This window comes from Lonchura striata, chromosome 5, assembly GCF_046129695.1.
Source record: "Lonchura striata isolate bLonStr1 chromosome 5, bLonStr1.mat, whole genome shotgun sequence".
Lineage (NCBI taxonomy): Eukaryota > Metazoa > Chordata > Aves > Passeriformes > Estrildidae > Lonchura > Lonchura striata.
In genome coordinates, this window is record NC_134607.1 from 59752168 (window position 1) to 59766674 (window position 14507).

General features: G+C 41.5%; 1 protein-coding gene across 1 annotated transcript in view; it reads right to left on the reverse strand.

Moving 5' to 3' along the window:
• Positions 1-1462: 1462 nt before the first annotated feature.
• CDHR3 (cadherin related family member 3) overlaps positions 1463-14507 on the reverse strand; it is a 49334-nt gene continuing 36289 nt past the window's right edge. The window contains exons 9-17 of the mRNA XM_021534702.2: positions 12474-12622; positions 10999-11188; positions 10537-10705; positions 9006-9105; positions 8749-8847; positions 7911-8137; positions 6059-6230; positions 4260-4504; positions 1463-1721 (exon numbers count right to left, since the gene is read on the reverse strand). Coding sequence (XP_021390377.2) covers positions 1536-1721; positions 4260-4504; positions 6059-6230; positions 7911-8137; positions 8749-8847; positions 9006-9105; positions 10537-10705; positions 10999-11188; positions 12474-12622 — 1537 coding nt within the window. The 3' untranslated portion in view covers positions 1463-1535. The remainder of the gene's footprint in view (positions 1722-4259; positions 4505-6058; positions 6231-7910; positions 8138-8748; positions 8848-9005; positions 9106-10536; positions 10706-10998; positions 11189-12473; positions 12623-14507) is intronic.

A 14507-nucleotide genomic window follows, 5' to 3' on the forward strand; every position in this document is an offset into this window, starting at 1 on the left:
CATAACTGGCCAGGATTATCTAATCTCGGTACCCTTTTACTCTGTCAAATTTCTATCTAGAAATGAATTTACAGATTTTACATGGAATCATAAACAAGGTCTTATTTTGAAGCATTAAAATATAGAAAAGAGGTACACACCTGGAGCCTTTATCCTGTAATGAAAAGAAGATTAAGAGTATAGTTAACAAATGCTATGGTTAAGAGTATAGTTAACAAATGCTATGGTTTTCTCTAAAAAAAAAATATATATTTTTATTCCCTTTCACTTGGCAAGAAGGATGTGTTTCCTTGAGTTCCAAAATTTGCTTTATTTATTTGGCTTCTGATTTTGCTTTCACAGAAAACCTGCATCATTTGATGCTGCTGTCAAACAAGAAAACAGTCCTGAGCATTGCTCTAACACTTCTTCAAGAAGGAATGCTCTTAAAAGAATAAAGTCTTATTAATAATAGCATAATGGATTTATATAATCTGGAAAAATGTATTTTCAGATATTGTCATTTTGTTCCATCCTGGGAGTAAGGTCAAGTTTTTGGATCTGATGTGCTCAGAGAATGCCTTTTAAAATATTTGAAAGGTTATAAATGTTTTGAAAATATAGAAATTACTTTTTAATGGGAGACTCCAGTTCCAAATAAATCATTTGCCCAATTAATAAATAATAGCAGTATCTTATATTCATAATTTTTCTCACAACCTTTTAATGCCTTGCACACATGATTTGAACTATAGTCACAGTCATATAGTAGTTCTTTACCTTTAATATAACTTCTAAATTGATGTCCAAATCCTGAGAATACTTGTAGAAATACTTTTTTTTTTTTTTTTTTTTTTTTTTTAATCCAGCCACTTAAAGGACTGCTTATCTTTGTTTTGTGAAGTACAAAGTCAATTTAGAGACAGCCTGGCTCCAGCCCACTGAGAAAGCAGCCAGCAGGGATCTTTCCACTTCCCACAGTGACTCAGAGCTGGTCCCAGGTGCTTCCATGCCTTTTGCCAAGCACAAACACTTAGAGGTAAGGTTTATGGGCCAGAGCCTTGTAACTGGCTTGGTAAAACTCCAGGAAATCTGCAGAAGTTTTGCCAGGACAATGAATTTGGCATGAGCACCAATATTTGCTCATGGGATCTGTAGCTGAGAGGGAGGAAAATGCATCAAGTTACTACTTAGATGGGAGCTCCCTTGGAGAGGTGGTCAAATACAAAACAAAATATTTGTGGTCAGCACAGTCTGGCACCGGCTCCGACTGAGCCTCATGAACATAGCTGCCTTTAGAGATTATAATTCCTAATTCCACTTCTACCTTCTGCTAATGTTAATGTTCCTAAACCCACGAAAAAAAATGCCACAGACAAATTTCCATCAGTTCATATCATTAACACCCAATATCGCTGCACCTGGTATTGGCATTTACTACAGTACAGGGCACACTGCTAGAAGAGATTCAAAGCACCGATATCCTCCCGGCAGAAAGGCCTGAGCCAGCTCTGTCACTGCCAGGTGGTGCTGGGTTCCCAGAGCTCTTGGGGGACTCACAGAGGGGTGCTGCGTGCTGTCCCTGCCGGGGGGCAGTGGCTGCGGAGCTGTGCCAGCAGCAGGAGCCCCAGGTAGGCCAGCAGCCCCAGGAGCAGCGCGCCGCCCAGGGTGACGACGAATGGCACGTACCACGCCGACGGCGAGTACTGGTTCTCCCTCCTCGTCACAACAGTGATGCCAGGCTTGTAAAACAAGACAGGAAGAGTTCCTCAGGGCTGCGTACCGGCACCAGCATCACCTTTCATCCGGCTGAACTTCTGCACTGAGGCACCCGAGCTTGCCCCGTGGCTCTGCAGGTGATGGGCACAGGGAGGCAGTGACTCCTGCCATGTGCCTGCCTGCTGCCTGCCAAGGCAGCTCCGAGGGCTGGGGTGGGCCACTGAGCTCCTGGGGCAACCAAAGGCAGGTGAAATGGAGCCCACCCACAAGGAAAAGGGGAGGTTCCAGATAATATTTCAATATTTTATATTAAAAAAAGCATGTCGTGGTGAGGTTTAAAAGCCTCGGGTTGCCTGTGAGGCTGTAAGCACACTGGTGGAGGGCGGGCAAGTTCAGGGAATACTGTCATTACTGAGATACTGTTTTCTTTTTACCTAAGGCAAAACTGGAAGTAGGTCATCTTCACTGCAGTGATCATTCACACTGCTTTGTAAGAGTAGTTGAAGCCTAAGGAACTGGGTTATTGTATAAAAAGAAATGGAACTCCTTCTTTTTACCCAGTGACTTGTTCCAGAAGGAAAAACCACACTTCCTGAGCAGTTGCCATCTCCCACATCTTCCTGAGTGTCAGGAGACACATCTCTGAGTTGGCACATCACTTGGTGCTAACAGCTCATTCATTAAGGTCCCATCATGAAACTATCCTCACAATTTCAGAAATTACTCATTCACTCTACCTAATTCATTACCTAGTGTGGTACTATTAGTTTTGATCATCTACTGAAATTTTTATTTAATTTTCTGTAAGAAATCTGTAATCACATTGAGTATGAAATTGAGCAGGATATCTATTTCTTTCCAGTTTAAGGATAATTTTAAAATATCCTATTTAGTCTTGTCAAAAAAAATACATCCAATCCTTAGAGAAACACTCAAATAATCTCAATATCACCACCACTTTATCCTCACCTGGACTGAAGTCACAGGTGATGTTTTATAATGGGGATTCTTTTCTACACTACCAGCTTTCCAGTTTCTTACTCATTGAGTTGCTGCACTGAACACATGTAAAGAGCAGTGATGGGAGAACTTGCTGTATTGGAAGTGTTTTTCTGGAAAATAGCCTTCAAGTGGAAGGCTGATATCTCTGGGGAGACAGATTTAATGCTGTAGTATGTGGCTGAGACTGTTTATATTTGTGGTAAAGCATGGGAAAGAAATACAGAATAAGTTTATTAAGCTTAACTTTTCATTCCCACATCAAGTTGGGGGAGTAGAAGGCAGTGAAAAAATCATTTCATCCATCCCAAAAGAGCATTAGATAAGAACAGGGTTATTAATCAGTCTGAAAATTTGGATTTAAGAGTGTTCATAGCAAAGCAACCAGACTTGTATGTGCTGTTTGCAGGATCCTTTGGTTCTGGCTCAGTTACCAGAAGCCTCTAGAAGATCTAGACCATTTTACAGTAAAGGCCTCTTTTACCACTTCATATTTTCATTCCTGCATGCAAGAAAGAAAAGGGTAATGCCATCTGCAAGCAGGCAGGGAATGGATGGACTGTGGATGATGGAAGATGGTGCAGCAAGGCATGAAGGGGTGACTGGTACAAGGATAGGGACAGAGTGGTCCATACCCTCAGGCTGTATCACATCTACAGGCAAGACAAAAGCAAGCTCTCTGCACATCCTGCACCAGCCTGACGGAAATCAGCTTCAAAATTGAACTGGTAAGACAGAGCTCAATTGCTGTGCAGGGGGGTGAAGAGTTTTGCTGGGACACAGGCCCACAGCTCCACAGGCTGTGCAAGGTAGATCCCATCTGGGCTGCCAAAAGCTGTGCAGGCTTACACAGCTCAGCTATGAACCATCACATGGGCATGAAGCTCAGGAAAGACCCATGCCACCCCTTGGGATTTGCTGTCTGAAACCTGCTGAAGCTGCAATACACTGAGGCTGTGCAAAACTGCTTCAGTTCCTGACATGCTGCTCCAAGTTTTACACAAGAGTGACTTCAGGTCTGGAAAAGAGACCCGTTTAAGTGATGAGGATTTATTGTTGTTATTGTCTGTTTCAACTTTGATAGCCACAGATTAATGTGCTCCAATGATAAAGAAGCACACAAAACTGCAAGGTACCTGGGGGAGTGAATAGTTATGAATAAAAAAAGAGGTAGTGCAAAATGCATGAGGTAATTTTAAGGTTCCAGGCAAAGGTCAATCCCTGCTCTTTTCTTATTAATAAAGCTGCCAAAATCTTTAACTTTCCAGTTGCATGGTAATGGCAGTGTGCCTGGTCCTTTGGCTTCCTGCCCTTTTTGTTTTAGAAACTGAAATACAAAACACATGTTATGACTCTGTACCTGGGACTAATCCTTCATGACACAAAGCACATCAACCACCTCTGCCTTTGTCATAAGAGCAAAGGGCTCAGAACCTCCCAGGACTAGATGCACTCTGGGGTTTTGCTTTCCTTTTGCATACACCTATCCTCTTCTCTTTACTCCTGTGGAGATTACTCCATAAAAGAAATGCAGAACTGGACATAAGTTTTAATGAACTTACTGTAGTGGTCGTGGCAGTAGTAGGGTTTGGGATAACTCTGATGCTTAAAGTCACTGTTCCAGTTTTAATTAAGTGTGTAGTTTTATCCCTGGCAGATACCAAATTGTCATCTGTTATGTGGACACGCAGACTGTAAATCCAGTTTTTGTCAAGTCCACTCTCATAGTCAAACTTTGATGCAAGAATCAGACGAGATATGTTGGAGCCAGCACTTGGTGAAAAGGTGAAATGATTGTTCTCATTGCCTGCAAAAAGGTAACACCAAAATGCAAAAAAAATTACTTTAATCCCACATTAAAGTAAATGTGTGTAACAAGTGGTGAAGTGTGGTGAAATGTCAGTGACAAGAAGGGCTCCTTGATCTTCCTTGTACCATATAAAATAATTTTAAACAATGCAGTCATAAAAGCATTACTATCTAGAATAAGAGCTTCTGTGGAGACATAGCAGAATGGAGGCTGTGGAAACACTTCAGAGCCATAGGGCACACAAGAGAACACCTGAATGACCTGAACTTACAACCAGGGGAGCACCCAACAACACCCAGCTGGGGTGAGGACCCTGCACTGTGGCAGGGCTCGTTCTGCTACTGGGGTGTCCCTGGAGTGTTGTTCCAGACCCTCTCCATGGCTTCTACATCTGCCCAGAGGCAGTGGCTTTTGAAGAGAGTTAATGACTCTGTGACACTCATTGCCTCCAGTGCTTTGTCAGCTCCAGGGGGCAGGGAGGAGAGCTCAGAAATGCTGGCTCTCCACCCCTTGCTTTCTGTCCATTGTAACTGGAGAGCTGCTCATGGCCCAGGCTGCAGGCAGACCAGCTCCAGCTATTAGGTTCTGGACAGACAGAGCCTTGAAAAGGCACCAAATGTGCTTTGGTTTTGCTCTTGTGGCCCCACAGAGATCAAGAGTTGACATGTCCTTGGAACCCATGACTGTTTTATAGCACAAAAAGGGCCATGGGTTGCTCTGTGGCTCAGAGACCAATGCATGACACAGCTCAGGTCTGTACTACCAGGACTGGGGCTGTGGTCAGACACTGATTTACTAACACAGCCATTGTATGGAATCCTGGGTCAATACCATGTCTGCAGAGCCCCTTCTATGGCATCATTGGGCTGCAGTAGGACAGAGATTCTCTCTTTTGATGTTCACAGCTTTTTACTGGCACCTGGACAATCTGCTCCCTCCTTCAAAGCAGTCACTTCAGCAACAAAAGAAGGAATTGCCCCAAGAGAGTGTGTTTCCATTTTTGTGAAGCTGAGTGTCATCCCATACCACTGCAGTTCTTGAAGTGGATGCAGCTGATCATGAGGTTCAAAGAAGGATTTTTAAAATGAGGGTTTGTTGCATACATCAAGGACCTTACAACATGCAGGTTCAAGCAGTTGTTTTGAACAGTGCATCAGCATCTATGTGATCATGAGCTATGCAGAAATACCAATCTTTCCGTCATTTCTCAAGATTTACTCAGCTGTAATTGGAAGGGAAATTTGACACTGCACACCATTCCAGCTCATTCTTCTGAAGTTCTTGTAAAATGCGTAATTAATAGCTTATTAATTAATATGGCAGGCAATCCAGCCTTGCAAGGGAGTGGTTCTAGCTGCTAGCATCTCTAGCACCAGCAGCCAGCTTGTGGAGAGGATCAATATAATGATGTACAGAACTTGTGGATCACAGCTAGCTCACCATGAAATGCAGCACACAAACTATGTTAGATTTTTGTTTATAAGTACAAGTGAACTGTCAGCATTCACTATTGTTCCCACTGTTCCCAGCTCGCCCAATGTAACACAGTACCTTCATTAATGAAGTAACGGAAAGACCTGGGATCAGAATCACGATCTTGACATTCAATCCTGAAGCCATTAATATTGGTCCCAACAGCTAAATTGACTGGGATTTGAAGTGAGAAGAAACTGGGTGAACAAACTGGTTCTTCATCATTTACTTCCAAAACATTCACAGTTACCTGGAAGAAAAGAGCAGTAGCAAGATGAAGCTGCTTCAATGTGCTGAGACAGAATTTTGTTAATTTCAGAAACTGTTTGGTTTTGCTCATTTTGTTCTTTTGATCAACAACAGTTGAAGAGCACTGAAGTCCCCTTCCAACCTAGCTCCTGCCAGAAAATGTCTGTGATCATTTGTCCTTCAATTCTTCTTGTGATCAGTGTTTTTCCAGGAACATGTTCCATACCATGAGCCATCTTCCAAAAGTGAAGGGTTTTCAAGTTGATATATCTGTTTGAACAATCTGAATTGTGTTATAGTTAAAATGAGAAATAGTATCACAGAATCATTAAACTCCTAATCATTAAACTCCCTTCCAAAATTCTCAGTTTGCTTCATAATCAAACATTAGTTATGCTTCTTAGCATATTTGATAACCATTTAGAGTATGATCCATGGAAAGAAGAGTGTTTATAGACTGTTTCCAGTAATAGAGAAATGCTGTTAATTGTCTCCTGCATGGGTAGGAGCACCCTGAGTAGAACCAGATGTGTTTCATGTCATCTGGGGTTAGTTAGCTGAAAGAAAAAGGTTACCCTTCCCAAAGTTCTTTCTACTAATGTCTGTTAATCAGGCAACAGATAAGCTTGACATTGTTAAAAGCTTCTGATGCTAAATTGTCATTAATTGTCACCTTGAAGCATTACAGATGATAAAGAGATTAAATACCTCCTAGATAGCAACTCCATGGGTGGTGCTTGGCTGGAATCAAAAGCAAGCCTAGCACCTGTGTCACCCCCAAGAGATGTGTAAAAATCAAATATAAAGCAGTCATGAGGGAGAAAATGTGAAAAGAAGTCAAAAGGAGCCTATCTGTGAAGGACACTGAGATTCTTTGAAAGAAGTTACTATAAAATACCTTTGTGGATATAGCATCTATACTTTTTCTTTTGAATAAAATAGGTCTGGGCAGAAAACCTAAGCCCAACCCTGCTGTTAAAGGTTATCTTGGTACCTGGCATGGTCTTGGCTCCTGCCAGATAGCACCGTCAGGGGAAAAAAGTAGATGATGGTCAGGGCAAGGCACAATTCCAGCAGGCCAAGTGGAATCAGCTACTGGGCTGGCCCTCTGACACTAACACAAGAGGCCACCCAAGTCCTCCTCCCATCCGCATCCTCTCTGTACCACCCCATGAAAACACAAAGCTCTGATATGCTGCAACACAATTCTCACATTATTATGGACACTTTGCAGGCAAACAAAATCAAAAGTATGTTTGAGGGCAAAGGGATACTACACAGACTCCAAAAGAGTTACCACTAAGCATGTCTACAATTAAATTGTGCTACCTGGCCACAAGACCCTGTCCTTTTTCTATTTTCTAGTAACCTCTGTGGTCATAAGTAATAACTTAAATTGTCTAGGGTACAGAAAACAATTTTAATGTCCAGGTAAAATAAGAAAAAAAAAAAAAAGTCTGAGAAGCAAACACCACAGTTAAAAATATTAAAATACTATTTATCTTTTTGTGAGAAATAAACAAATGCTGAGTGAACACCACCTTTTTCATTTGAGTAATATATAGCTGGGCAGGGTTGCACTTGCCCTTTACAGAAAGTGTTTTGCCCAGTGTCTTACTATTGCTAGGAAGAAGAGAGAAAGATATAGGAAAAGGTGAATTAGTAGAGTGAATTTACTCACTGATGCTGTTGTAGAGTTCTCTTGGTCTGAGGCCTGTACTGTGAAAATATGTTTCTGAGTTGTTTCATAGTCTAACCTAGCTAAAATCCTCACATTTCCTTCTGTTGGGCTGATCCAGAAGATATTTGTGTAATCCCTGGTGCCAGCTCCAGCTACAATGGAGTAGGTGATGACATTGGGTGGCCAGTCCCTGTCTATGGCATGCACTCTTCCAATGCTGGATCCAACTGAGAGACAGAAAATCCATATTTCATTAACATTTAAAGTAACAGAAGGTACAGATGAAACTGAACTAAAGATTTGGTTTAGAGTTTTTCACACAAGAAAATTAAAGCATCAGTATTATAAGCACTATTTCTCTATGGTGTGCTATGGCTCCCCTGTGTATGGTATGCCCTGCTGCTAGCAGTAAATACCAAAACACAGGAGTGTGCAGAGAAGCTCAGCAGAAGTGCTCCATGGCTGGGCCAAGGGAGTCCTCACTCATCTGTCAGTCTGCAAAGGTTTCTGTGCACCACCATAGTCCCTCCAAAAGGCTAATTTAGCACGAGCAGAAAAAGAGTCTAAAACAAGTCATCCAAGTTCAGTTCCTGGCACTGCCACAGATTTCTTGTGCAATTGCTGAATTTGTCTGTGTCTCAGCTTCCATCTGTACAACTGGAGTTTTTGCCAGCTTAGTCTATTTAAGGGTAGTAGGTGGTTGTGTGGTGGAGACCCTATTTGAACTAGAACTTTGAGCCATTTGCCTCATCTACATATATGAAAATTCATTTGGAGCAAAAAGACACTTAACAACATGGCAACATTATTTCTATAATTTAGGTGCTACTTACTGTACCTTTAGTAATTTCTGAAACACTAAATACATAAGATAAATTACGGAAGACTGGAAAAAATTCATTCACTGGCTTTATCCTGATGTAAATGTAGATGATATCTGGAAATATAACAGAAGATTAAATCAGAAGATTAAATCATAGTTACGTATGGCTGTGAAATTTTCTCATGCATATATTCAAAATACATATGGTATTCCTCTCTCCATGCTGTTACAGCACAGAAAACTATGAAAAGAAATGTAAAAGGGATACTTGCTTGAGTAGTTAGGATGGGCAGTATCTTGCACCCTGACAGAAAAAGTATAAACTTGAACTCCTGGATTAGCTGGGTTTTCTAGATCAACAGTTCCAGTCATCTAAACAGAAAGGAACAGAATCATATTTATACCTCCATACATGAAGTCACAGTACACATGATGACAATTACTCTCTTCAGCATTCTGTAAGTGTGACTTGCCCCTTGGGTATATAGAATAGTTCTATAAGAATAACACAGACCAATAGGCAATTCCAGGCTTTTTCTACATGCTTACACTTCTGCCAACAAAATTTCTTCCCCTTTAGAGAAGAAAGTTTAATTATTTGATTATAAGGTCGACCTTTTACCTAGTCAATTCAAAACTTGTATAATGAGCTGGATATTTATGCTGCCCTTTCTTGGCTCAACAAGGATTTGTGATTGCTAACAGTAATAGCTTGAGCTACTACCTGAGCTCATGCCTGCAGACATTAAAAAAAAAGGTATCAGGTCCAGCCATGAGTGTTTGCCCAAATTGTGGCTTGCACAGATTTAAATCCTAGTCTTCTGAACTCTCTATCTTGCTGTGGAAGCCTCATAAACTTTGGGGCAGTGGGACTAACACACTGCTCTTCAGGGAGATTCCTGGAGGAACAGGTTACTTGGTGTAGTCTGTTACAAGCCTTTAATACCTGTACATTCACAGGATTAAAGGCCTGACAACAATCTTATCCTGTGCAGGAAGCAAAATGCTTTTTATGTTGGCAGATGAAGCAGCTAAGGGCAGTTCTTATTGACAAGGAAACCTCAGTTCTAAAATTAAAGTAAATCATACAAAATTATTTTACTGCTCCTTTAGCACTCTCGTCTTTTAGACAGAATGACTATTTTCTGTTGTCTCCCTTTTTCTGTAGTTGCCCACGTTTGTTTTTTTTTTAAAGCAAAAAAACAACCACCATTGCATATGTCCAGGAACTGGTGGGGTTCTGGCCAAAGCAAGTTTGCCAGCAGCTATCAGCATAAGGAATCCATATTTTGACATGCAAAATCACAGAAGTGCAAATCCCAGCACACTTTCCTGAAAATTTGCTACTCAAAGTGATTTTACTATTCTGACCAGTTACTGAGTTACTGAGTGTGAGATTTCTCAAATATTTAAATTCTTCATGCTGAATAGCAAGGATCTTCCACAGTCTGTCGTGAGTAAATGAGTATGAAATGGCATCAAATTTCTCTGTTTATCCATATCAACGTTGGTGCTTTACACTCCCTAAAAAAGAAAACTTTTTTTAATCGTATCTAGCACATTTATTTAAAACTGAAGAAAACTCTCTCTGTTCACTAAATTCTGTATAATCCTTAGAAAGCATCCTATCTAGGGGTATATAGTTCACAACCAGTCAAAACAGTCATTTTACACATCACACCTACTGTGAAATGGATTATAGCAATTTTTTTCTTGTACAATAAATTTTAAAAATCCCTTTTAATATTTCATAAGTTGACTTCTCTAATGGGGTAATCTAACATAAAGCCACAAATGACTGACCACAAGTCTTCCAGACACAGCGGGCTTCAGAGCAAAGTTATTGCTTCCAAAACCAGACAATCCAGTGAAAATAAATTGGTTGTTTGATGGATCAGCATCAATATCTTTACAGTAATTTCTAAGCTCAAAAAGAAATGTCCCAGGAGTTGTATTTTCATTTACTTCTTTCCTGTTGAAAAAAAATACATATCCTGTCAAAGCAAATTATATTTCTCCTTTTGAACTCTTCATATATTACAGGCCAAAACATTGATTTACTTTTTAAGTGAAATCCTAGACAACCATGGAGGAAGCAGCCCAGACACTGAGCCACGTGTTGTGATGGACAGCAGCCCTGTACAATGGGCAGGCTAATGATAAATGTCCACTTGAGCCTCCAGCTGTAGGGCTGGGGGTGTGCCCTAGTCTGCACACAGGTCTGGGGCAGCAAGACACCACCAAGGCAAGGAAGAGACTCCATACCTGAAGGCAGAAGGATGGCATTCTGGGGGGTTGTCATTGACATCGTCAATAACAATTGTGATCTCCATTTCACTGGCATGGCCGCTGCTGGGGCCGTCCTCCACTCGGACCATCAGTGAGATGTTGGGATGGAGCCGCAGCGGAAGCGCATCCCGGTCGATTCTCCCAGTCACCTGCAACACTCCAGTTGCTGTCAGAGAGCAGCCAGAAGTCAGACATTCACCAAGAGGGGAGGGCAGCTCAACAGAAAGGTAGCAGAATAAAAAGTCTTCTGTTCTGTGCAAATCATGGCTGGTTTAGTTACTTTCTTTAAGTGATGCAAAATGGCTCTGAACATTCTGGTAAGATTAATGCCTAGATACTGTTGCTGAAAAATGCACTTTAGAAGGCCTCAGCAGAGGGTTTGTAAAGCATTTTGGTTTCCCTTACTCTCAATCTTCTAAGTGCAAGCCAGAGTTGAGTGCCTTCACAGAGCATCAAGGACAACAAGCTGCAAATGCCTAGGCTGTTCTTGCTCCCTAGCCAGTAAAACAGCTTCTCTTTCCATTTTTATCACTCAAGCATCCATCAGCACCTCCAAATCTACTCACACATCAACAGAGCTGTGACAGACTGTGCCAAGTGGTCTGGTCAGCCACTCACTTAATACTTTTTTTCCACTTCTGTTAGCCTCTGTCAAAAATAGAAGTTTTTTATGGCACAGTACTATTCCCAGAGCACAATGGAGTTAAAAGAACAATGCATACATCCTCTGCATTCTGGAGTGTAATGAGGAGGAAGGTGGCAATACAAGGCCAAAGGTCATAGGTAATCCAAAGCATTTATGGATCATCCTGATCCCACACAGCACTGTGTTATGTGGCACTTCTTAACAACTGTGATAAACAGTTCTAAAGCAATAGCAGACAAGGAGCAAAGCTGCCACTGAATGCCAGCCCTGGAGGAAAAACCCCTGGGGAACAGATGTACAGACTCCAGATAGAATGAAGAAGATAGGATCGCCATGAAAAAGAGGACTCTTTTGGATGATCTTGCCTGAGGAGGGTCATGAATGGAACAATGAACTTGAGGTGTAGATTTGCTGAGCACCTCAGTGCTAGAGACGTCAGACAGGGGGGAGGACATCATGGTCTAACTATCTGCAGATGTTTCAAGAGCCCCAGAAGGATCACTACAGTCCTCAAAGATTAAAAATAAGTCAGCAACCTTAATTCCACCCAAGGAACTGCCACCCTCCAGACACAAGTCAGTATTTGTCAAGAAATCACCTTTGGTCTATTTTCTTCAAGATATCTTATCAAGTCTGGGTCAGCTGACCAAAGAATTTCACTTTAATAAGGGACTGAGTATTTCTTATTGCTATAGGGAGCCACTAAATAAAATAAGTCTATTTAAAACTAAGGCAAAATAATTTCTCCAAAGTAGATGGTATTTTTTTTTTCAGATGTCAGAAACCATATTTTTGTTTGTCTGACCTGGATTTATGGAAAAATGTCTGTTAGATGGCTGGATGCTGTAGAAAAGTCTGCTGAGAGAATCTTCATCATCAGGATCTTTAGCTGTTATATTGGCAACAATGGTGCCCGGGCTTTGCTCCTCTGGAATCCTGTAGATTCTTTGTTTTCTACAAGATAAAATTCAGCAAAGCATGCATCTTGTTTGCAAGGGCAGCTGATTACAGACTTTGCTGAGAAGCCAATTGTAGCAGCAGAGCCATGGCGCTGCTGGGCTCAAAGATGACTATTTACCCATCTGGATAAATATCCCAGTCATTGGTTCTGCCAGATGGACATGTAGCAGTAGCTGAACTGGCATGTGTTCGTGAAGCATGACACAGCCACACAAGTAAGTGTTCTTCCTCTGCAAATTTTCTACAGTAAAAGCAATTTGACTTGCATAGAACCATGGAAGTTGAAGAGGTAGAAGGCCATTAAGTCATGACATCCATCTCCCTGAAGAGCCACCAGCACATAAAGCCATTTCCTTCAATTCCTTCATTTTGCAAGAGAAAAGCAAAAATTAAAATAAGCAATGTAGTTAATCATCTTTTGGAATGAATGTGGGAACCTTCTTGGGGGCAACAGTATTACAGAAAAACAGAATTGTCTCTGCAGTAGGCAAAGGCAGGAAGGAGCACTCTTCTGGGTGCCTAATAGATGAACATGCCTCAAACTCCCAGCAGCATCTGTCTACCTGATGCACTTTACACTGGGAAAATGGTTCTCTACTGCTACTGTTTGGTATGCCAGTGCTCCCACATTTCCCATGAATTGAGTTTTATAGGTCAGATATGGCCTGGCAGGAAATTGTGCAGAATTGCTTACACTAGTTGTAGTTTGATGTTCACGTGGGTACTCAGGTGGACAATTTCAGTACTTGAACCACATGCAAAAAATAGGTGTGGGCCAGGACACAAAAATGGTGCAAGGCATTTCAGAAGACTGATTTATATTACTGAGGCACACACAAACGCACATGCATCTCCTGATTTTAGAACTCAAAGGGAGTTTAAGGTCCTCGAGAGTTAAAAAAAAACATTAGAAGTGTGTTTCAAGACTAAATATTTTTTTGCACTTTTAAAACATCTTATGCCACCACTTAGGTAATTGACTGGTCTGTAGTTCCCAGTACAGGAAGATGTGAGTCCTCTGTTCTCTGAAGACACACATCATGGAGCACTTAGCTATTGGGAGCAGAGAACTGCAGAGACACAAAAGAAGATCCCAGGCCTCAAGATCTCCACTTGTGATTTTTAAAATGGTTACTGTTCTGCCAGTTCATGTGAAAAGAGGAAGACACACAGGAGAGAAATCACATAGGGTTTTCCCAGTAAAAACACCTAACTTACAGCTAGAAGAAAACAAAGAGGTTATGAAGCTTGTTGTGTCAGTTATTTATTAAGTTTCTAGTCTTGGCATTGAACCTCTTCCTTCTGTGTTCTACAGTTTCTTCCAGAGTCATGCAGAAAGAAAGAGATCCCGCTCACTCCCACAGCTCTAAGTGGCTTTGGCCCAAAGTAGGAAACTCCCTAAGCCCACTGGAACCCCAGCTCCAGCCTCTCTGTGAACAGCAAACTCACCACAGCTCCACCCTTACAGCCCTACCAACACTTCGGCAACGTGGTCGTTATCCCATCCTCACTAGATATTTTGGGAAGTGAGGAATCAATAAATATGATTATTGAGCACACCCCCATAACACAAAGCACCATTACAGCTGGAGAGGAGCTGGGGCCACTTCCTACACAGCTATGTCTGGGATATGTCCTGTTGTCCATCTGTCTGCCACCTGCCAGTGGATTTTTACAGGATGGTTCAAGCAGAACTTTTAGTCACTGCAATGTAATTGCAAAGGAAGCATATGTTTGTTTTCTTGTCTTCTCCTTTGTTTTCCTGACTCCACAAGTTTTCCATTGATTTTAACAGCAACAATTTCAAAAGGCTGAATGCCAATGTAGTGTTGTGAACACCAAAACCAGATGTGTTTGCATATACTGTGGGAACAATTAA